Source organism: Protopterus annectens, chromosome 2.part0 (genome assembly GCF_019279795.1).
Source record: "Protopterus annectens isolate FY-2018-M chromosome 2.part0, PAN1.0, whole genome shotgun sequence".
Taxonomy (NCBI): Eukaryota; Metazoa; Chordata; order Ceratodontiformes; family Protopteridae; genus Protopterus; species Protopterus annectens.
The window spans coordinates 198704593-198727019 of NC_056728.1; the positions used below are offsets into that span (position 1 = coordinate 198704593).

The following is a 22427-nucleotide window of genomic DNA, read 5'->3' on the forward strand; positions in this document are numbered from 1 at the left end:
TGCCCTTTAGGAAGATTTTACATAATTAGGCGGACATAAAAGGTCCAGAGTCATGACCAACATGATAGTGAGAAATGGCCGCAAGCTGCACTTTGACCGTGGAACTACTGGCACCATCATTAAAAAGAGTGGTAAGGAAGTCTAGCACCAAAGGAAGGGGAACCGTGAAGGGATCTAGACCTTGCCGCTCCGCCCAAATGGAGAATCGTTTCCATTTACTACGGTAAATTTTTCTGGTAGAGGGTTTATGAGCCGCTACCAGGATGGCCTTAACGGGGGACGAGATACTGGGAGTCCTGATTAGGAGTGGAACTGGAGCAGCCAAGCAGTTAGCTTCAGGTTGTCCAGATTCGGAGTTGGTAGGTTCGATGGGTGTGAAATCAGATCCGGAATGGGATCTAGAATCCAAGGTGGATTCACTGAGTGAGACCTTAGGTAAGGGAACCAGATCTGTCGAGGCCAGAATGGGGCAATGAGGATCATTCTGCACCCCAACCGAGAGGCTTTCTGAAGAACCTGGAGCATCAGAGGCAAAGGAGGGTATGCGTAAAGAAGACCGGGAGGCCAAGCATGCACCAGAGCATCTCTCAGGGAATACCCTGGAGGAGGGATTAGAGCGAAAAAACTGTCGCACTTGGTGTTTAAGGGAGACGCAAAGAGATCACAACAAGGAGTTCCCCACTGTGCGAAGATACGTTTCGCTACTTGAGCATTGAGAGACCACTCGTACGGGGAGAGAATGGTGCGACTGAGCTTGTCCGCAAGGATGTTGGACTGACCCGGAATATGCGTTGCGATGAGAAAGCGGTTGGTGGAGATCGCCCATTCCCACACTCTCATGGCTTCTCGACATAAAGGATAAGACCTGGTTCCCCCCTGTTTGTTGATGTACCAGACCACCGACATGTTGTCTGACTGAATCGCAATTGTTCCCAGGGGAAGAAAGGCCTGAAGTGCTTGCAACGCCAAGAGCACTGCTCTCATCTCTAGAACACTGATATGCAGGGAGGTTTCTGAATCGTTCCACGTGCCTTGGACCGTCCGGCCTGCAAAATGCCCCCCCCCCCCACCCGAGGCGGGAGGCGTCCATGGTCACCGTGGCGAGAGGGGGAGAAGCACAAAAGGGGCGGCCTCCGTGGAGATCCTGGGAATGGAGCCACCACAAGAGAGACCACTTGCAAGCCTTGCTGATCGCAATGGGATGATGCAGGGGAGAGCAAGGTATGACCACTGAACTTGAAGTGTCCACTGAAGGACCCGCATGTTGAACCTGGCGAATGGAAGAAGAGAAATCGCTGCCACCATGGACCCTAGAGCCCTCAGGACCAATTCCGCCGGAACTGAGCTGGAGTGGAGGATGGCCCGCACCTGGAGTCGCAGATTCTGAACTCTGTCGGCTGTGAGAAATGCTCTTAACTCCCTCGTGTCTAACCTGGCACCTATAAATTCTATCAACTGAGTAGGAGCCAGGTTGGATTTTGCTACGTTTATCGTGATGCCCAGGCAGGGAGCTAGATGAAGAAAGGAGTCTCTCGCCAAGGATAGTAGATGCCTTGTTGGGGCGGTGAGAAGCCAGTCGTCCAGGTACGGAAAGACCTGCACCCCCTGAAGCCTCAGGTGGGCCGCAACCACTGCTAATACTTTGGTGAACACCCTGGGGGCTGTGGTGAGACCAAAGGGAAGGACCCTGAACTGGTAGTGACTGGCTCCCAGCCGGAAGCGAAGAAACCTCCTGGAACGTCTGTCCATCAGTATGTGGTAGTACGCATCCTTGAGGTCTATAGAGCACATCCAGTGATTCTCTCCCAGAAGGGGGAGGATGGATTGCAAAGTGACCATCTGGAACTTCTCCTTGGGAACTGCCAGGTTTAACAGGGACAGGTCTAAAATTGGTCTTTGGTCCCTCGTCTTTTTTGGCACTAAAAAGAACCTGGAGTAGAACCCTGATCCGATCTGGTCTGGGGGGACGGGCTGGATGGCTCTTTTCCTCAGCAGATGGCCAATTTCTGCTGAAGCGGCCTCCCACTGACGGGGTGGAACATCGGGGAGGGATTTTAGCTTTGGGACGTGATGAAAGGGGATCTTGTATCCTCTGGATATAATGCGGAGGACCCAGCGGTCTGATGTTATGGACTCCCATGCCGCTAGGTGCTCCGAAAAACGTCCCCCGACTGCCTCCAGAGTGGAGCAGTCGGGCAACCCCTCAGGGCTGCTGCACGGGCCGTTCAGAGAAAGGTTCTCTGGACCCGAAATTCCTGGGAGCCCCTCTGCCCCTTGGGCGGCGTCCTCCCTGTCCTCCTCTTCCACGGAAGGACTGGTTGTCCGGAGCGGGTTGGGATTGCTGCGACTTCCGGAACCACATCTTCTTCTGGCCCTTTTGGTTCCTAGAGTAGGACCTCTGGGGCACAGAGAAGCAGATTCCGATGGCAGACAGCGTCTTCCCGTCCTTCTCACTCTGGGTCAAGGTGTCGCGAACCGTCTTGCCAAAAAGGGCAGAACCATCAAAGGGGGCGTTCGCGAAAGTCGCCTTGAAGGGCTCTGTGAAATCGCAATGGCGGAGCCAGGCCTGGCGTCTAGTGACTAGGCCTACTCCTGCAGCTCTAGTGGCTCCCTCAGTAGCATGGGACAGCAACCGCATAGAGGTATTCGTCACGGACCGAAGAGTGACCATTCGGGTGGAGTGCAAAAGTTTGTCCTCATCCGACATGGACTCTAGGGGGGATGCAGCGTATTCTTTGATAAGATAGCGCTGCATCCTGATAACATGTGCCAGATAGTTGAGCGCCCTCACCGAGAAGGTCGCTGAACTAAACATTTGCTTCCCCAAGCGGTCCATCATCCGAGACACCTTGCTCGGAGGATGGACTGAGGGACTCTCCTGGGCGAGTTCCCTCTTGGTGGCTGCTGCCGTCAACATGGCATCTACCGGAGGTCCCTTACTCCAGTGGGCACAGTCGGCAGGGGGGCTAAGAATTCTGTCTGGCCTTTTGGGGATTGGCTCCACGGTGTCCGGTTCCTTCCACGCCCTGGTGGTAATAAGGTCCACCAGGAGGTCGGCAGGAGGGGACACCCAAGAGGTAGACGGGCCCACTTCGAATGCCTCCAAGAACACGGACTCGTCCGAGGAAGACTTAGGGGCAGACCACCCACCCCTTATATGAAGCATTTCCATGATGTCTCCAAAGGAGACATCCTCGGGGGGTGATCTTGGGGAGCCTTCCCCTTCCTCCAAATCCGTGTCTTCAGTTAAAGAATTGGGGGAGTCTATGTGCCTCCTTTTACACGTGTGCTTGCGAGGTGCTTCTTCGGGGGGGCTGTCCGAGGAGCCCTCGCAAGCAGTGTCTTGTTCCAATGGAACAGCTTGGGGCATTGAAGCGGGCTGTCCCAGTGGCCGGATGGCGGAAGCCTGACCCAGTGCAGATGGAGTGCGGGATGGAGCCGAAGCAAGTGCCGGGGGTCCGGAAGCCCTCAACAGAGCCCTCTCCACTACATCAAAAGCCGAAGGGGAGCCAGCCTCGACCAAAGGATCCGACAGTCGGCTCCCCCTCGGATCCGAGGAGTGGATCGGAGCCGGCGCCGAGACACTCGGATCCGAGGGACCAGTGCGCTCCGACACGGACGGCGCCGAAGGCACACTGAGTCCCCCGGATCCGAAGCTCGGAGCCAGGCTCCGAGAGGTCAGATCCGAAACACTCGAGGGCAGGGTCGGATCCGAAGTACCTAGTACTATCGGCGCCGACCCACCCCCGGCTCCGAAGCTGCCCGGCTCCGACCGCTCCAAGCCCGGGTAGCGGGTCGGAGAAGGAGCTATAGGCTTGAAAAATGGGGTCGAGCTCCCCCCCGGGGGGGGGCAGGAGCACTCCCATCTGCATCTGGGCCTGGATGAACCTTCGCATCATCCGGTCCAGATCAGCGTCAGAGAGACTATACGTAGACCTCGAAGAGGCTACCGAGGTAGGCCTAGAGTACCGCCTCGATAGCCTCGAAGGAGGTCGGGTCTCCTCCTCCTCAGGCCCCGGTGAAAAGGATGGGGACCGGAGCCGAGAAGGAGGAGAGCCAGCAGCCAAAGAGGCCGGGGGAGAAGCCCGCTTAGCCGGCAGGGCCAAAACGGAGGTCTCGGCCCGCCGCTTATGGTGCTTCTCCCTCCGGTCCTTCTTCCTCGCTTCCCTCTCCTCCGAACCCGTAGAGGGAGTTTGAATCCCGGGAGGAGGAGGGGAAGCAGGTAAAGCAGCAACCGCCGGAGCGGAAACCACTAACGGGGCAGAGGCCGAAGCCGAGTCCGGGGGCAAGAGTCCCGCCAAGACCAGCTTCGACCTCCGCTCCTTCAATGCCCTGGGGTTGAACCCTGCACAGATTGAACATCCAGAGGTGAGGTGTTCAACCCCAAGGCATCGAACGCACCGAATGTGGCCATCAGCAGGGGAAAGCTTATGGCCACACTCGGAGCACTTCGAAAAAATTGCCTTTGGGGCTTCTGACATAACTAAAGGTTTTTTTTTTTTTTTTTAACCCAAAAAGAAAAAACAAGTAATTAGTGCTAAATTAGCACGCACACAAGGCCCCAAATACCACACACTCAAAAAAAACTCCGAACCAGCGAGGGGAGGGAATTAAAGATAAAATTTTTAGAGAGAAAATTTTAACCCAAAACTATCAAAAACCTAAAGGAAACCTAACACAATCACACAGAATTAACTAAAAGAAAGCAATCTGAAACTTTTCAAGAGTTTTAGAAACACTTAGCTGAAGAGCTCAAGACGATCCATCTGGTTACCAGCGCGGCAAACTAGATCTGAGGTCATGTAGGGAGAGCAGGGCATTATGGGAGAGGAAGGAGCTAGGAGCTCGGATCCATAGCTGGATAAACCATGCCGGTTCGGATCCGATATCGGATCCATAACCCACAGGTTGCTGACAAATGAATCTCCTACTTCAGATCACTTTTTTAACAGAACCTGAAGATAATCTTGGAGTTAGAAAATTCAGTTTGAACAGCCTTAGCAGAAAACTAAGCAGGCATGTCAATGTCAGTTGATTAAATGGATCTATATAAATTAAATGAAAGATGTATTCTGTGAATACTTCTTCATCGATCACCGGCCACCAAAATTCACTTCAGTGAACCGCGGAATTTTTTCCACAGTTCGGAAACACTTGGCCATCATAGGTTCATAGGTAGGTACTAGGCTATCAGCTCTACGGGCTATACAAGCCTAGCCAAAAAGGTGCTCTGGCTTTCGCCACCCAAGAAAATTATTTTTCTGTGCCCCTGTCAAGCAGAGCCACAGAGGTGATCCCCAGGGTGAATTTCCTATTTCCCATCCAATCATCAAGATTTTTTTTGAAGAGTGCTAATGAGGAGCTTTGTTTGATAATGATAGGTAGTTTGTTCCAGAGTATGGGAAGTCTCTGGGAAAGGAATCTATCCCTCCAGCATGTTCTGTTTATTGTAGTGACAAGGTTTAGGTCCCTAGAGCGTGTAGCTCGGAGGGATTGAGATTTCTTTAAGTGGAGCATGTCCAACAGCTCTGGGTGTAACATAGCTTTGTATGTTAGGCAGAGATTGCCTCTGAGTAGGTGATATGCGACGGAGTAATGCTAGAGTCTTTTGAGATGGTCTGCGTAGGGCATTTGTTTGAGGCCGGTAATCCTCTTTGTGAGGTATTTCTGCGGCCTTTCCAGTTGTTGTAGATGTCTTGTGAGGTACATACCAAAAGGGGCATTGTACTCTATAATGGATCTAATGAGTGACAAGTAGAGGGGAACAATGACCTCTTTTTTCCTGGATGAGAAACCTTTTGTGATGAGGTGTGCCACGTAGAAGGATTTCCTGACTACTACGGCAATGTGATTATCAAAGGAGAGACTACTGTCCACCTGTGTCCCAAGGTCTCTTATCACACTTCTGGTGTTAAGTAGACTACCACCTATGTGGTAGCTCATGGGTACAGAGTTTTTACCAAAGGGGATGACAATGCACTTTTTGGCATTGAGCTTGCGGCCATGGCTTTGACACCAGGCATCTGTCTCAGTGAGTCCCTTTTGTAGGATGTCCACATTATTAGGAGTTTCAATTACGGCTCCTATTTTGTAGTCATCTGAGAACTTCGTTAACCAAAGACCTTCTGTGTTATCCTGTACTTCAGAAAAGTAGATACAAAACAGGAGAGGACTCAGGACTGAATCCTGTGGTACTCCACTTGTCACTGGTCTGAAGTCGGATTTGGAGTCTCCTACTTTCACAGTGTGGGTTCTTTCAGTGAGCCAGTTGGCAACCCATCTTGTGACATAGGGATTTATACCTAGTTTAGTGAGTTTATCTATAATTCCAGAGTGGGGGATGGTGTGAAAAGCCTTGCCGAGATCTGGATAAGCTGTTTGAACCACCTTAACCTCATCTATGGCTTTGCTGACTGCTTCAAAGAAGTCAGCCAGGTTTAGGAGACATGATCTGCCTTTTACAAACCCGAACTGGGTGGGGTCCAGAGTTTGGAGATTACCAGTGTCTTTGTTTATAAGTTCCATGATGATATGTTCCATAGCCTTGTAGAGCAGTCTCATTAGGCTAATGAGGCGGTAGTTCCTGAGTCTGCGGTGGCTCCCCATTTGTGGAGTGGGATTACCGTCGCTGTGCTCCATTCACTGGGAACAAAGCCTGAGGTGAGGCTATGATTGAACATGGTGCTTAGGTGGGATGCCAGTTCATGTACATCTGTTTTATATATATATATATATATATATATATATATATATATATATATTTATTTTATTTTATTTATTTATTTTACATTTGTTGACCGGGCTAGTCTAGCTGGATATATTTCCATTTTCAGTAGAGGCCCGGGGAGAAAAGCTCCACACAGAAATACACATAAAAAGAAAAAAAAAAAAAAAAACCTTACAATTAAAAAGCAATAACAATAATAACAAATGGCAATATAATGTCAAAATAAAAACTTAATTAAAGAAGATATATCAAAAGTATAACTTGTATGAGAAACAAAGATTCAAGTTAAAGGATGAGATGACAGTGAGAAAAATATAGGGTGACAAGTTGTTGTACAGAGAGAGTTAGAGGTAAACAAAAGGGTAAAATATCAGAGAAAGAGGGCAAAAATACTATAAGTGGGTAAAAACGGAAGCCATCTAAGAGAGGACTGTAAAACAAGAGAAGCAAAAAGACTTGCTAGATTTGAGACAAAGAGAGGTAAAGAAAAATAAGAGTTAGGAAGAAAGAGTTATAAAAAGAAAAGAAAAAAGAAAAGAAAAAAAGAAAAGAAGAGGCAGTGGTGGAAAATTGAGGAGGAGGATAAACAGATGTAGGTAGGAAGATTAGTCAGGCTTTATACAGGAACAGAGCCAATGGCTTTTGAAGTAATTCTTAATTTCTTGTTTGAAGAGAGGCAGAGATGCAAGTAGAGTGATTTCACAGGGGAGTGAATTCCAGCTCCTTCCAATTGTATTAGAGAAAAGGGAGTCACCGGCTGAGTTATTGGACTTTGTAGGGCAGGCCATAAGTTTCTTAGAAGATCTAAGAGAGTTGAGATTATTATAAGGGATTAAAAGTTGAGAAAGAATAGGAGTGTTATTGGGCTGGTATAGTAATTTGTGGGCAATATTAAGTTGGGGAATAAGCAAAAGGTGTTGAAATTCCACCCATCCTAGTTGTTTCAGGTTCACACAGTGATGTGTTCTATAAGGGTTGCCAGTAGCAAATCTGGCAATGTTGTAATAGGATGTGGCAAGTTTGTTAAGGTTGGCTTTCTTAAGGTTGGTAAAGATTGGAGAAGCATAAAGAAGTGTAGATATAAGATGGGAGTGGGCTCTGGCAGAAGCAGTTAGGTAGGGTTTAATTCTACTTTATAAGGATCCAATTTTTCTGTTTACTAATTTGATAGTGTTGTTAATGTGTTGATCAAAAGAGAGATAATTATCAATTGTTATTCCTAATAGTTTTGTTGTTGGTTCAGGGGAAATGACAGTAGCATTATTTGATGAGATGGTGAAATCAAGGGGTGGGGACCGAGAGGTAGGGGTGAAGAGGAGAAGTTTAGTTTTTTTGGCATTGAGAAGAAGGTAGCGTTTAGAAAACCATGTTTCAACTGTGTTGAAGATGCTTTGAGTAAGTGAATGAAGTGTTGTAGAAGAAGATGCTGAGCAAATTAGGGTAGAGTCATCAGCATATTGTATGACGGTTGCTTGAGGAATTGCTAGATGTAGGTCATTAATGAAAAGAGTGAAAAGAAGAGGTCCAAGAATTGAGCCCTGAGGGACACCAATAGTTACAGGTAATAGAGAGGAAGTTTGGTTTCCCCAAAGAACTGCTTGTTGTCTATTGCTAAGATAAGATGTAAACCATTTAATGGCAAGGTTGTCAAAGGAAAGGGATGTGAGTATATTGATTAATATAGAGTGGTTAACCATGTCGAACGCTTTAGAAAGATCGATAAATAGTGCAGAAGAGAGAAGGTTATTGTTGCGGTTCCTATTTATGGTGTCTATAAAGGAAAGAAGAGCAGTGGTAGTACTATGATGGGGTCTAAAGCCATGTTGACAGTTGACTATTAAGTTATGTACTGAGAGATGATTTAGAAGTTGTTGGTGTATACATTTTTCCATAATTTTTGCTAATGGAGAAAGGAGTGTGATTGGTCTATAGTTAGAATAGTCGACAGAGTTGCCTCCTTTGTGTAAAGGGATAATGTAGGACACTTTCCAGATGTCAGGGATAGTTCCCTCTTGGATTGTTCTGTTTATGAGAATGGAAATAGGATATGCGATTGCTTTTGCAGCCTTTTGGAGAAAAAGAGAAGGGAGGTTATCAGCAGAGGGGGTACAAGGCTTGAGTTTGTGGATGAGTTTATAGATGAAAGAGGTAGAGATAGGTTGTAGTTTAAAATTAGGGGATGAAGCAGCTTGGATTTGTGAGGAGTTTGAGTTACTGATGTTCATTTGCTTGGTTAGGGAATGAATAGTTTCAGTAAAGAATAGGTTGAAAGCGTTAGCAGTTAGGAGAGGGGTGTCTGGGTCTGCATTAAGCGGGCTAGGTGTTTTAGCTGTACCTGGGGACAGGAGTTTATTTACTGAGGACCAGAAGGCCTTTGGATTGTTATGATGAGTCTGTTGAAGTTTGCAGTAAAAGTTTTTTTTGTCTGCAATTATAGCCTTTTTAGTAAGGTTTCTAAGCTGGCGAAAGTGCACCAGATCAGGATTATTTCTGTAACATCTCCATTTAGACCAGATTTTATTTCTGGAGAGAATTAGATTTTTGGTTTCTCTTGAGAGCCATGGGGCTATATTGGACTTCATTTTAATGGTACGCTCAGGAGCATGTCTATTAAGTATGGATAAGAAATTTGTGTTAAAGTATGATACTGCATCTTCAAGAGGAAGTGTTTTTAAGGGATTCCAGTTGCATTTACTAAGTTCCATTTGAAATGAGTCTATGTTAAACTGTTTTGTGGAGCGTATTCTTCTAGTATTAGGGAGGTTAGTAAAGTCAGTCTTTTCTCTTTCTATATAAGTCAAGGAATGGTCACTGATATCATCTGGCAGGGTTCCTACTTTGTAGGTGTGTTTGGTATTATTTATCAATATCCAGTCTAGAATAATTTCTTTATTATTAGGCTTATTGATTCTTGTAGTTGAGGTAATGGTTTGGGTAAAGCCTTGGAGGTTTATATGGGAAGTTGGATTGTTGGTATTTATGCAGTTCCAGTCTATATTAAAGTCACCTAGAATTATTGTTTCTTGGGGGAGAGTTGTAGATACCCAGCTAAGAAAGGCTTCTAAAATGGGTATGTTATTACCTGGGGGTAGGTATATACAGATAATGTTAAGGGATTTCTTGGTGTTCAAGTGAAGTTTGATTATAATGGCTTCTACTTTGCTATCCTGGGTTGGGTCTATTGTTAGGGTGGAGATATTTAGATGATTGTTAAAAAGAATTGCTACTCCGCCACCTTTACGTTTAGTACGGTCATGTCTAACAATATTATAGCCTTGGGGTATAATTTCTGTGTCTTTAGTGTTAGGCTTAAGCCAGGTTTCAGAGAGGCAAATAATGTCAAAGGAATGGATATCAAGGAGAGCATGTAGGTGGGGTACTTTATTGTTTATGCTTTGAATGTTTAGATGTCCTATTAGGAGAGTATTGTTAAGTTTAGTTTTAGGAGTAAGAGGTGAATGGTTGATAGGGCCAGGGTTAGGGTGTATGTCCCCATCCTGTAAGGTGTGGTTCTTTGGTTTGGTTATTACGATGTTGTTAAAGTGGGATTTTAGTTTCATTTTTCTATCTGTAGAGAGGCCATGCTTAATGTGTATGAGTCTGTGGAATTTAGGTAGAATGTAGTTGGGGGTAGAGGTACTGTTGGAATATGACATAAAAGACATGTCCAAGCAAGGTAGAGTTTGCTTATGTGAGAGGGTAGGCTGGCCATAGAGAGGGGTTTCAAAGAATGTCAGAAGGTAGAGTGAGAATAGTGTATGTAAGAGTAATACAGAAAGTATGAACATAGTTAGGAAATAGGAAGCCATAATTAAAGAGGAGATAAAAGTAGATTAAATGAAAAGATTATGTTAGAGGAATGTAGAAAACTGAAGAGATTCTGTTTTGGGAAAGGTATAATGGGATAGAAAAGGTAGATGCGAAGAGAATGGTCAAATAGAGGAATTATAACATAGGAAATAACAAGCAGAGCAGGGATAACAAGTGAAAGTTCTCAGAGAAAAGGTAGGGTCAATGGTGATAAGAAACCACAGCAGAAAGGCTTAGGAGAGGAAACTATCTAAAATGGAGGTAAGAGAGGTCTGTGAAGCTGAAGGTAGGAAGAGTTATGAAGAGACCAGGAACATCTAAGAGGGGATAAGTGAGAAGGGCTAAGGCACTATTAGGTTTGTCATAGGAGTAAAAAGGAAAGGAGGGGTATAGAGGGGGTACTAGGGAGGGATAGAAGGATAGAGCAAAGCAATATAAGGATTGTTACAGGGAGAAGGAAAGGATAGTCAAAGGAAGAGTGAAACAAGCAGAGCAGGGATAACAAGTGAAAGTTCTCAGAGAAAAGGTAGGGTCAGTGGTGATAAGATACGAGCAGTAGAGCACAACAGAGAATACAATAAGGGGGAGGGGGAGGAATGACTGCTGGCAGATCCAGTAGTTACACAAATACACCTAGAAGGTGCAGAGGGCTGGAATAAGCAAGCCAAAGTCACAGTATGATAAAGTGTACTTATATGACATACAAAATTATCCAGAGGCGTTAGTCCAAGGGCAATCTGTTAACCCAGGTGAGGATATGCCAGGCAGGTTTGGTGGATGGGTAACGCTGCTCCTTGTAGTCCAAGGGGTAAAGGCAGGAGTTGGAATAAAATAAGTGAAGATACATGTTCTGAATAGCTAGAGAGAGATAACAAGGGATGAAGGAGAGAGTTAAAATTAAAAAGGAGGTAAAACAGTGCAGGTTTTACAATATCAAAAACAGTAGTATGCAACAGCTGTCTAGGCAAATGTACAAGGCATACTTCCGAATAATAAAACACTTGCAAGAAGAGTAATAACAGTCCAGTAAAATGTAGACAAACTCACATCTGTTCTATGTGAAACAACTATTATGTATTATTACACACAAAAAAGAAGTGAGGGTGTCAGTTAAAACACATCCCTTCTTCTGAATATATCAACTACAGGTAATACAATAATTATAAATATATCTCCTGCAAACAGAATGACCAAACAAACATCCAAAAAACAGTTAACCTCTCTTGTAAGACGATGCAGGCTAAGCAGCGACTAAGCATCTATATATATATATAAGGTATATCATGTATATCATCTCAACTTTGCACTTTTTTCCACTGTAGTGTGATCTCAGCATTGTATATACAGTTAGGAGAGGTGTGGGAGGCATAACTCCCCATGATGGGGGGGGGGGGTGTAAGGGTGAAGCCTCACATTTGGGTGGATTTCATTGTGTTTTGTGTGTTCCAGATGGTTGGTGGGCGAGTGTTTCCGAACCGTGGGAAAAATTCTGTGGTTTGCTAAAGTGAATTTCGGCGGCTGGTGACTGATGAAGACGTATTCGTGGAAAACGTCTTCCGTTGAATTAATATAGACCCCATACAATTATATACAATAAGGATGATAGTACAGCAGAATTCTCTAGAAGTTAGCTCCATTAATAGTGACCTTCTTAACAATGTGATTTCATTATGCTTCCTAATGGGACAAAATGTAAATATTTACATCCTAAGAATTTTATGCTACTTATTCTGTACAATGGCTATGTGCAACTAGCATTCTTAATTAGAAAAAAAAGACTGAGTTCGGGACTCACTGGCAAGGAGGTATGCAAATACCCCAACCTATATGTTGACAAATCATTAAGCAAGGTATGGATGGTATGCTGTAGCAGGACCTAAGTCCACCTCTATGTCACTAAACCAGAGCACATAGACAATGGTGCTATCTACTTCTTCCGGTGGGTAATAGCTTCTAGGACTCAAAAGTGAAAAAAGTAGTTGAGGCAGGACATGTCAGAGTAAGTGAACGGTGCACTATGCATCTGGCATTATTCACTGATGATTGTCACTTACTCCTTCCTTTCTCCTTCTGCTACATCCCAAGTACAGATCACAATGCACCAGCTATTCATACATATACACTGCAGTTACACAGTGTGAGTACTCACTGTACCTCTGAATAAATGCAAGCAGTCTGCATATGCAACAATGTGAATCACAGTCAAATAGAATGCAGGAGTCAAGCCTGATGGTCAGAATCTTCTGCACAACATATGCTATGCTGCCCTCTCAGTTACACTTTCAGTATTATCCATGTAACAGTCTTCTACCATGCCAAAATGGATTTTTCATGAACTTCAGACTTAGGCTGCACTACCTGGGTTCTAAAAGTATTATCTATGCTAATATTTTGCATATTACAAAAGTATTCACACTCTGTGCTAATATCTAGCATTCCTAATGTTCACATTAAGCTTTCAACAATTTAATTAGAAAATGACATTTTTTCCACCATGCATATCCATAAAGTTTCCCTTCATTTTGTGTAAGTTCTCTGACCTTGACTCTTTTTCTTCTGAGACATTGCCACTGGCCTGCTGCTGTTCCAGTTTTAGCACAGCATTATTCAGATTTTGGTTTAACTGCAAAAATGATAGGAAAAGCTCTGTCAGCACAATCAGCATACTGAACAATACTTAGCATATCTTACATTTAGCTAATAGAGACTGGCACAGACAAAAACTACAAAACAGCAATGTGATTAAGACATCCTGAATGCTGTTGTGCTGTTTAACTTGCACAGTAATTATTTTCTTACTGATGATGTCCTCTCTTCACTTTATATAATATCAATAACTTTAAAGCAGCACTTGTATCACCAAACAGCAGTATTGGGATGAATATGCTTTTTGTAACTGCTGGATGTGATGTCACATCAATAAAGTTTTGAATTACAATTTTGGAAGCAGTGCAACTGGCTAACATCTACACATTAAATCCAATGTCCCTGAAGGATATTAACCAAAAAAAAAGCATTCACTGAAAATTACACTCCCCCTTTGGGACCCTAGAGTTTGTTACAATTAAGTAGGGGGTGCATGGAGATTGTAGGACTGTACCCCACAACAACATTTCAAATTACACATTTATGTTTTCTTTGTATATGCAGTACTCAGCAAAACTGATGTCAACTTGCACTGAGAGCAACTATTTTAGAATCTGACCCAATATGTTTGCATATTAACATCATTACTTGAAATAATCAGAGATAATTAGTAATAGTAAATAAATAATTAAATAAAAATGAGTATAATATATAAACATATATATTAAACAAGAAATAATAATTAGAGACGAATTGTGATAATGGTTAAAGTCTTCGACTCCCATGCACAAGGTTCGATCCTGACCTAAGACCAATGCCTGTTTGGAGTTTGCACGTTCTCCCTGTGTCTCCATCTGGATGTCCATAAAAAACATGCTGTTTCCATCTCAAACTCACCAATGAATGGAGCTGTGGGCAGCAGCACAGACTCTATATGGTGCTCTATAGGGGGAAGAGTTGTACAGACCAACTGCTTTGGACATCTACTGAGGTGTGCGGCACCCTCAAGATAGGAGAACATGGCTAGCCACTTGATTCTGTAAAATATGGCTCTAGTTGATTTAGTCTTGTTGACTACTGTCGCCAAAATGGCTATGGGTAGTTATCGGTGATAAGTGGGTTGCGGACCTGGCCTACTGAGACCTACGCCAGGAACTCTTGCTAATGGTGGGAAAGATATATGTGCCCCTATTGGCCAGTGTACCAGCCATAAAGCCCAGCAGCCCTGGGTCAATAAGCTACTGGCCGGCCAATGTCTAGTTGCCCAGCCTGGGTTACCTGGGATAGCTCTGTTGAGTGAAAGTAGGACATAAAACCAACCAACCTGCCAAACAAGAACTGCAAGTTGCTATGCTCAATGGAGGTTCACTGACAGGACGCAGTATGGAAGTGGATGATGATCTGGAGGAGGCTGCATGTCCTACGTATCCAAGAGATGAGATGGAAGGGCAGTGCAGCAAAGCCACTTGGCTTGGGATCCAGACTCTCCTATTCAGGAGGGGGACAGGCTACAAATTGTGTAAGAATTGTGGGGAGAGAGCCCTCAGAAGGCAGTGAGGGATATAATCAGAATTAATGACAGACTTATGGCAATCAGACTCCAGTGTGATGATAGGGCAATCTCTGCCCCTGTTCCACAGTAGGGTTATGATAGTGAGGAAAACAGTGTATTCATACAGCAGTTGCAGGACCTACTAGATAAAGCAGGACAACATGAATTGGTGTTGATAATGGGTGACTAGAATGCATATATTGGGACATGCAGAACAGGATATGAGAACTGCCTGGGTCAGCTTGGGTGGGGCAGCAGGAATAAAGGAGAAGCCATTCTAGACTTTTGTCTGGTAAATGGCTTGATAGCAGCCAACACATGGTTCAGAAAGAGAAACTGTCACAAGATCACATATAAGAGTAACAACATGCAACTAAGGTAGACTTCTCCTAGTAAGGAAAGGGCACTGGGGTAGAATCCATGATTGCAAAGTCATCCCAAGTGAAACAGTCAGCCCATAGCATAAACCATTAGTTGCCACAATCAGCTGCAAGCAGTGGTCAGAGAAGGCTCTAAGGTCAACGGAGACCAGGCTGAAGACCTGGAAGTTGACTGGAGAGAAAGTACAACATTTCAAGGAATTACTCAGGGCTCTAGCACACCAAGAAGAGGCAGAAATAGGTGGAGTTGAACAAGAATGGCAGTGCCAAAAACAGCATGTGTTAGGACTACAGAAAAGATATGGTGCCAAGCCAGGTATGGAATTAAGGTACGTAAAGAAGGCTGGTGGTGGAATGCAGAAGCCCAGGAAGTCATCAAAAGAAAGGAGGAGTGCAGGAAGAAGTGGGAGATAGAAAAGACTAATCAGGCTAGGAAGGGCTACTGGTTGGCCAACAATGAAGCTAAGAAAGAAGTTGCAATAGCAAAGAATAGGGCATCAGAGGCACTCTACCAACTTCTGGAAAGTGACTCAGTAAGGGGCACAAAGAAACTATATCAGGTTGCAAGGCAAAAACAGAAAGACAAATAAGATAGTCACACACCATTCATAAGTGATGCCAGCAACAACCTGCTCACCCAGTCCACAGGACATCAAAGGCAGATGGAAGGCATACTTCCAGCAGCTTCTAAATGAAGAAAACCCCACAGAAGCTGTACTGTCCCAGAAACAGCCTATGATGAGAGATGAAGAGCAGCCCAACCTAGAGGAAGTAAGAAAAGCACTAAGGAAAATGAAGTCATGGAAAGCAGCAGGCTCAGATGAGGTCACAGCAGATATGATAAAGATGCTGGGTCAGATAGGGGAGAAATGGCTCCTGAGGATACTAATAGCAGTGTGGAGAGAAAGTAGTATCTAAGATGACTGGAGAATAAGCATACTCTTGGCATTGTACAAGAACAAAGGGGACACTGTGGGCAGTATAGAGACAGCAAACTCCTATCACATTGCATGAAAGTTCTGGAGAGGGTGATTGATAAGTGGATACACAGAGTAGTAGAATGCAAGATGGGAGATGAGCAGTTCGGATTCAGATCAGGATGCAGCACAACAGACCTGATGTTTGCAGTGAGACAGACACTTGAGAAGAATCTAGAGATGAGGAGAGAGTCCAACTGGACATTCCTAGACTTGGAGAAAACATATGACAAGGTCCCAAGTAAGCTGATCTGGGTAGTACTGCGGTGGTTTGAAGTCCCAGAAACATTGGTAGAAGTAATGTGGGCTATGTACAAGAACCCAATGACTCAAGTACAGTGTTCTGTCTCATAGAAGAGTTCCCAGTCAAAGTGGATGTACACCAGGGTTCAGCTCTGAGTCCACTGCTGTTCATACTTGTGATGGGAAACTGGTCAAAAGAGGCAGATCAAAAAAGTTGCTGTATGCAGACGATGTGGCATTACAGGCAGACTCTGAGCTAGAACTTCAGCAAAGGATAGGAGAATGGAATGCAAAACTGAAGGTGCATGGGATGAAACAAATCACAGATAAGACAGTGGTAATAGCAGCAAATTCTGAAAATCAGAAGAAGTTGAGAACAGAGATAGAAGGGGAGATAGTGGAACAGGTAAACAGCTTCAAGTATCTGGGAGGGGTGACTGAGGAGAAGGGAAGTTTGATGAGGTCAGAGCTACAATCAGAGGGGCTGCAGCCAACTGGTATAGAGTGTAAGGTGTAGTCTATGACAGAAGAATGCCATAGAAGCCGAAAAGTAAGGTGTACAAGACAGTAGTGCGACCAGTACTACTGCATGGTACAGAAACCCGGGCAGTAAAGGCAGTTGAAGAAGCTAGAGGTAATGGAAATGAAGTGCTTGAGAAGGGTGGCAGGATGCAAACTTTGGGACAGATAAAGAAATGAAGACATAATAGCAGAAGCCAAAGTAGCTCCTGATTGCAGAAAAGATCAAAAAGAACAGATTACAGTTGTTTAGACACGTGCAGAAAAGCAGAGGACAATATGGTGAGGAAGATATGGGACAGACAGGAAGAAGGTATGAAGAATGAGGACATCCAGCAGAGACCTTGGACCCTTGTCTAGCAGGGCAAGTGACATGATCCCAGGATGAATTTACTATCTCCCATCCAATCGTCAAGGTTCTTTTTAAAGAAGGCCAAGTAGGCTCTCTGCTTGACATGTATGGGCAGTCTATTCCAGAGTACGGGGAGTCTCGGTCAGGAACCTATCCCTCCAGCATGTTTTGTTCATTGTGATGACAAGGTTTAGATCCCTGGGGCGTGTGGCTCTGAGGGATTGGGATTTCTTTAAGTGAAGCATGTCCAACAGCTCAGGGTTTGACATGGCCTTGTATGTTAAGCAGAAATCACCTATTCTCCCTAAGGTACAAAAAGCATTTCATAACGAGTAGGAATAAAACCTGCGTACCTAAACTGATTTGTCCTTGGGTAAAGATAACAAGACTTTCAATGTTCAATCTGTATATCTGATACTACAACTAATACAATCAGCTGTCTGTACTAGTAAGTACCCTGAACACTGCTAGCTAACTTCTAGTTCATAATGATTGGCCAGGTAAACCTAATAAGCCCACACATTATTATCTTGGGAAGCCTAAGACTGGTTTGTACTGGCATGACCTAAGGGTGATATTAATAAGCAAAGATACTGGGTTAGCTTCCAAAAGAGTTACTCTCTGTTTAATATCATTTAAAATTCAACTAAAGTCCTACCTACTCTGTTATCAGCTCTTTACATGTGATGTTCCTGGATAATCTCCAAACCCTTACTAAGTGTCATCACTCTTTTCTGTAGCTGGCCATAATACAGCTGCTACTTCTAAATCTCTAACTATCTGATGATCATCTATCCCTTTCCACTACTATCTCTACCTCCCTTTTACCCTGACCTCCTCAATACTCCTTCATAATTTGTAACCATCATCATCCTCTAATTACTTCACTGTCACCTACTCAACATCTATTTACAGCTGATTCCATTTGAAAGTAACTAGACTACTATAAGCTTGATGTTAGCTAAAATTTTAATAAATTATCGTTTTAACTGTCATGTTTTCATTAACTGTCACATCATTACTATTCTATGTATGTACGTTTATTATTTTTTGATTAACTGTTATATCATTATTATCCATGTATGTCCATTTATTATATAAACCTTGTATAACTTATTCAGTAAAATGGAGCATTTCTTCCCAGGACCTCCTCTGAAAATGGGATTTGTGCCCAGTCAGATTTTCCCAGAAAACCAAAGCAAGAAATAAATAAATAAATAAATAAACAAATCTGTCTAATTTATATGAAATGTTGTCATTCACACTGTTTTGCTCATGGTGGCAAGGCTCAGATTTCAAGTAAGAAACAACTATATCACAGTGTAATGCACATTTAAATAAGGGACACTAATTTTATTTCATGGATTTGTTTTATTTTCTAATTTGTACATTATCAATTTTTGTTTTATTCTTTTGTCATCCTACTGTAATAAATCTTGTCTATATTCAGGCTTCATAATTTTAATTACCTGCTTCTAGCCCAAAGGTCACCAATAAACTCTGTTTCCAAAAACTTTTGATAATAAACCTCATCATTTACACATGTAACTATTTTTTAAGCAGGAGACCGTATCCAAATCCCAAATACGTAATAGGGATCTAGTCCAAATACGGGGTATATGATTTTCTGACAAACTGACTTCTTAGTTCTGTCATATTAGGATGTCGACAGGTCTTCATACAATCACTGCATTTTAGGTTTAATGCTCCCCTTAATTCTTCATTTTTGTAGATTTTATAAGCTAACATTCATTTACCCTTAAATGAATGGTAATGTAAAGGACAAAGATTAAATTGTTTGCATCTTTCTTCATGTGTTAAAACTGTTACAGATTGAATTCTCTTAATACATTTCCTTTGGACAGGTCATAGTAATATTGCTGAAGATGATCCACTTTTGAATGTTTCTATTTATGATGACTGAAACAAATTTACATGTGGTTGAAACATGTGAAGAAGGGTTTGAAACTGGTTATGGGAAACTCTTGGTTCCGAATTTGTCTACCCCGAGTAAATTCATGCCACTTAAGCTATCATCACTTAATGCTGTCATTTTGTTTGAGCAAATGATGTTCAAGAAATTTGAACATGAGTATTTAAAATTTGTTAAAAATGTAATGGGAAATGTTGAATACGTTAAGATGAAAAGTACAGACCTTATTTTCAAGCAAGCAGACAAGGGGGGGGGTGATTGGGTGATAATGTCAAGGTTAAAATACAATGCAATGGTGTATAAACTTCTGATGGTGAAAGAGCCTATAACCCAGTGAATAATTTTAATGAACAGCTTCTTGGGATTTTAGAAAGGGGTAAAAGTTTGGGCTTTCTAACTAAGGAAAATGTTAAAAAAATTATTTATTGAAAAACCATGTGATCCCACCTTTTATGCATTACCGAAATGACATAAGGACTTGGTTAACCCACCAGGAAGACCTATCATCTCATGAGTAGGTTCATATTTAAAGAATGTAGGAACGTTTTTAGATTCCTTATTGAAAAAGTATTTGAAAAAGATTCCTGTGCCTGTGGTAAATACTGAAGAATTGTGCAAAGAAGTTGTTAAGTTGGTTTGGCAAGATGATTATTACTGAGTGGTAGTGGATGTAAACTCCATAAAGAGCCTTATGGTATTTTTGCTTGGTCACTATAAGGTTTGTGCATACATAAGCAATATTTATGGGAGTTTATTAATGGTAAAAAAAACTGTGATAAATGTAAAGGTAGATTTAATTGTAATTCATGTGGTGTAGTTTATGAAGTGGGTTGTGGGTGTTCTGATATAAAGTGGTGCATGCGACAAACTAAAAGTGCCATAAAAATTATATTCTGAAACATTTAAAAGACATTCGGAACAGGGACGAGGAGCCCAGCTGTTGAACATATTCTCAACAAACATGAAGGAAGTTTGTCATATTTTTCTTTAGTGTTCTTGCCCAGCCAGGTTTGTATTGGGGGGGGGGGGGGAGGTGTAATTAGTAAACTGTTGAAATTAGAAAGTAAGTTCATCTTGAACTATAGAACATTATTCCCTAGGGGCCTTAATCTGGAAGTGAATTTAGTGAATCAGGCGAGTTTTCTTAGCAGTTAGACTATAAATGTTAGAATAAAATTCAAGTTCATACTGCTATATTTGGTTTTGAATGTTATAAGAATGTTAATAAAGGTTTGAAAAATGTTCTAAAATGTTACAAAATATGAAACTTTTTAAAAATATGCTGCGCTTTAAATTTTATAAAATATGTGCTTCTATCTACTCAAAGGAAAGGAATGTGTAAATATGAAGGGACTGTGTTTCACTTTAAATGTGTAATTGGTGAATTAGGGGTTTGATTTGTATAAAAGAAGGGCTGTTGCTGATGTACAATATCTGTTGAAGGTAAAAAGCCGAGGTACCAGTGTATTGAGCTGTATTAAAATCTTTAACAGTTTTTGACCTGCTTCTTTCTGCTCCTTGTTTGTTTTTTGTATTTCATTCTGTATTTAGTTTGGAAGTGTTTCTTTCATAAGTTTAATTCCCAAAGGTCACCAAGAAACTCTGGTTCCAAAAATGTTTGATGATAAACCTCATTTACCCACGTAACTAGTTTTTTAAGCAGAAGACAGATTGAATTATCTTAATAAATTTCCTTTGGACAGGTGTTTGAGATTACCAGCATGACAACCATAGAAAGATACTCTAATACTTGCTTTCTGTAAACTTAATACACATTTATTATGCAGTCTACATCCCTTGTTGTGATGCTCCTCAACTATAAGCTCACCTACCATGTCACATGGATTACTGTGATATCAACATGTTTTGAAAAGGATAGTTTACTTGTAATTGTGATCCCAAGGTCCCTATATATTTATTCACCTTGCCCAATATAGCATCCTTTAATTTGATTAATTGTGTAATAAAATGTTTTCCAAAAATAAAATTTCACACTACCTGTGTGACACTTTAAGTATATTTTAGATGCCCTGTCAGAAATGAATGAGAAATATGAATTAATGTCATCAATCCTTTCTGCTAACTATGGTAAAGCCCACCTTACAATCATCCCTATATTTATGTTTTAGTATACCTGCAAACACTACGATAAATAACACTGACCTTAACACAGATCCTTGCAGAGTACTGTGCAACATTTCAGAAGGCTTTGATATAAAACCAGGAACAAAAATAAATTGTTTTCATCCTATTAACCACTTTTATGCAATCTTATTAGGTACACACTATAGCCATTCATAACCAATGATTTAGGGACTGAAACAAAGGTCTTAGCTGAATCGAGTAAGATAGTAAGACATTTTAAACCTAGGTCCATATCAAGTGTAACTTGATCATACAAGTCAATCATGTTGGTTAAAGTGAACAACCTTTAATACATTGTGCTGATATGTATCAATTTCTTTGATGATTCTTTTTTCTGACTTTATTAATTCAAGAAAACATCATTCAAAACATTTGCCTAAAACTGATTTAGACTAACTGGCCTGTAGTTAGTTAAATCTTTTGCACTGCCTTTTTAAAGACTGGAGTTATATTAAATAGATGCTAAGTTGTCTATTTCACCTTCATTCTTGCTGGTTGGGTTCGGAGCCGATCCTCAGCTCCAACTCGGCCATCTTCAAAAGTTCGAGAGCTGCTTACTGGCTTGAGGCCCCCCTATATCCCATGATGCCTGGCACTAGATACCCAGATCTCGTTTGCCGCTTCTGCTACAAGGTTGCGTTTACTGGCTCAGGTCGTATTTTTCACTTTATTGATATATATAAACAATTTTTTGTATATTGTTAGTTAGAATTTTTAGTGTTCATACATAGTTGTAGGTTTTGTGTTATTGTTAGTGTTTAATTCCCCCCTTGAAAACTCGTTTTCTTCTTAGAGAGTTTTCCCCTCCCTCCCCCACTCCCGTTTCCTTTTTAAGGTAAGCCGTTTTAGTTAGAGGCTTATCCTTTTGTCCTTTTTTAAGGTAGAAAAACTTTTCTTTAGAAATTGTGGTAGTTGGTAGACTTTTTTATATTATAGAGTGTGTGTGTGCTGTTAGGGTGTGGTAACTTGTGTGGACTGTGTGTGTTTTTTCTAGTTACCTACTTCCCCTTGTACTTTTTCTTTGTATTTTGATTTTTCCTTTACAGGAATGTCTAAAGACACAAAAGTGTCTGGATTCAAGAAGTGTGACTCATGCTGTCAGAAAATGTCACTGACAATGGTCACACTTCTTGTGTCTATTGCTTGGGCGCCCTACACCTGCAGGACTCTTGTTCGGTGTGCCACGCCTTTAGTCCAAGAGTC

The 22427-nt window shown here is 42.3% G+C and overlaps 1 protein-coding gene across 4 annotated transcripts in view; it reads right to left on the bottom strand.

Moving 5' to 3' along the window:
* Positions 1-22427, bottom strand: part of BIN1 (bridging integrator 1) — a 2421789-nt gene that overhangs the window by 726537 nt on the left and 1672825 nt on the right. For all 4 annotated transcript variants that reach the window (XM_044060666.1, XM_044060667.1, XM_044060664.1 and 1 more), the window contains one exon: positions 13078-13160. In XM_044060666.1, coding sequence (XP_043916601.1) covers positions 13078-13160 — 83 coding nt within the window. The remainder of the gene's footprint in view (positions 1-13077; positions 13161-22427) is intronic.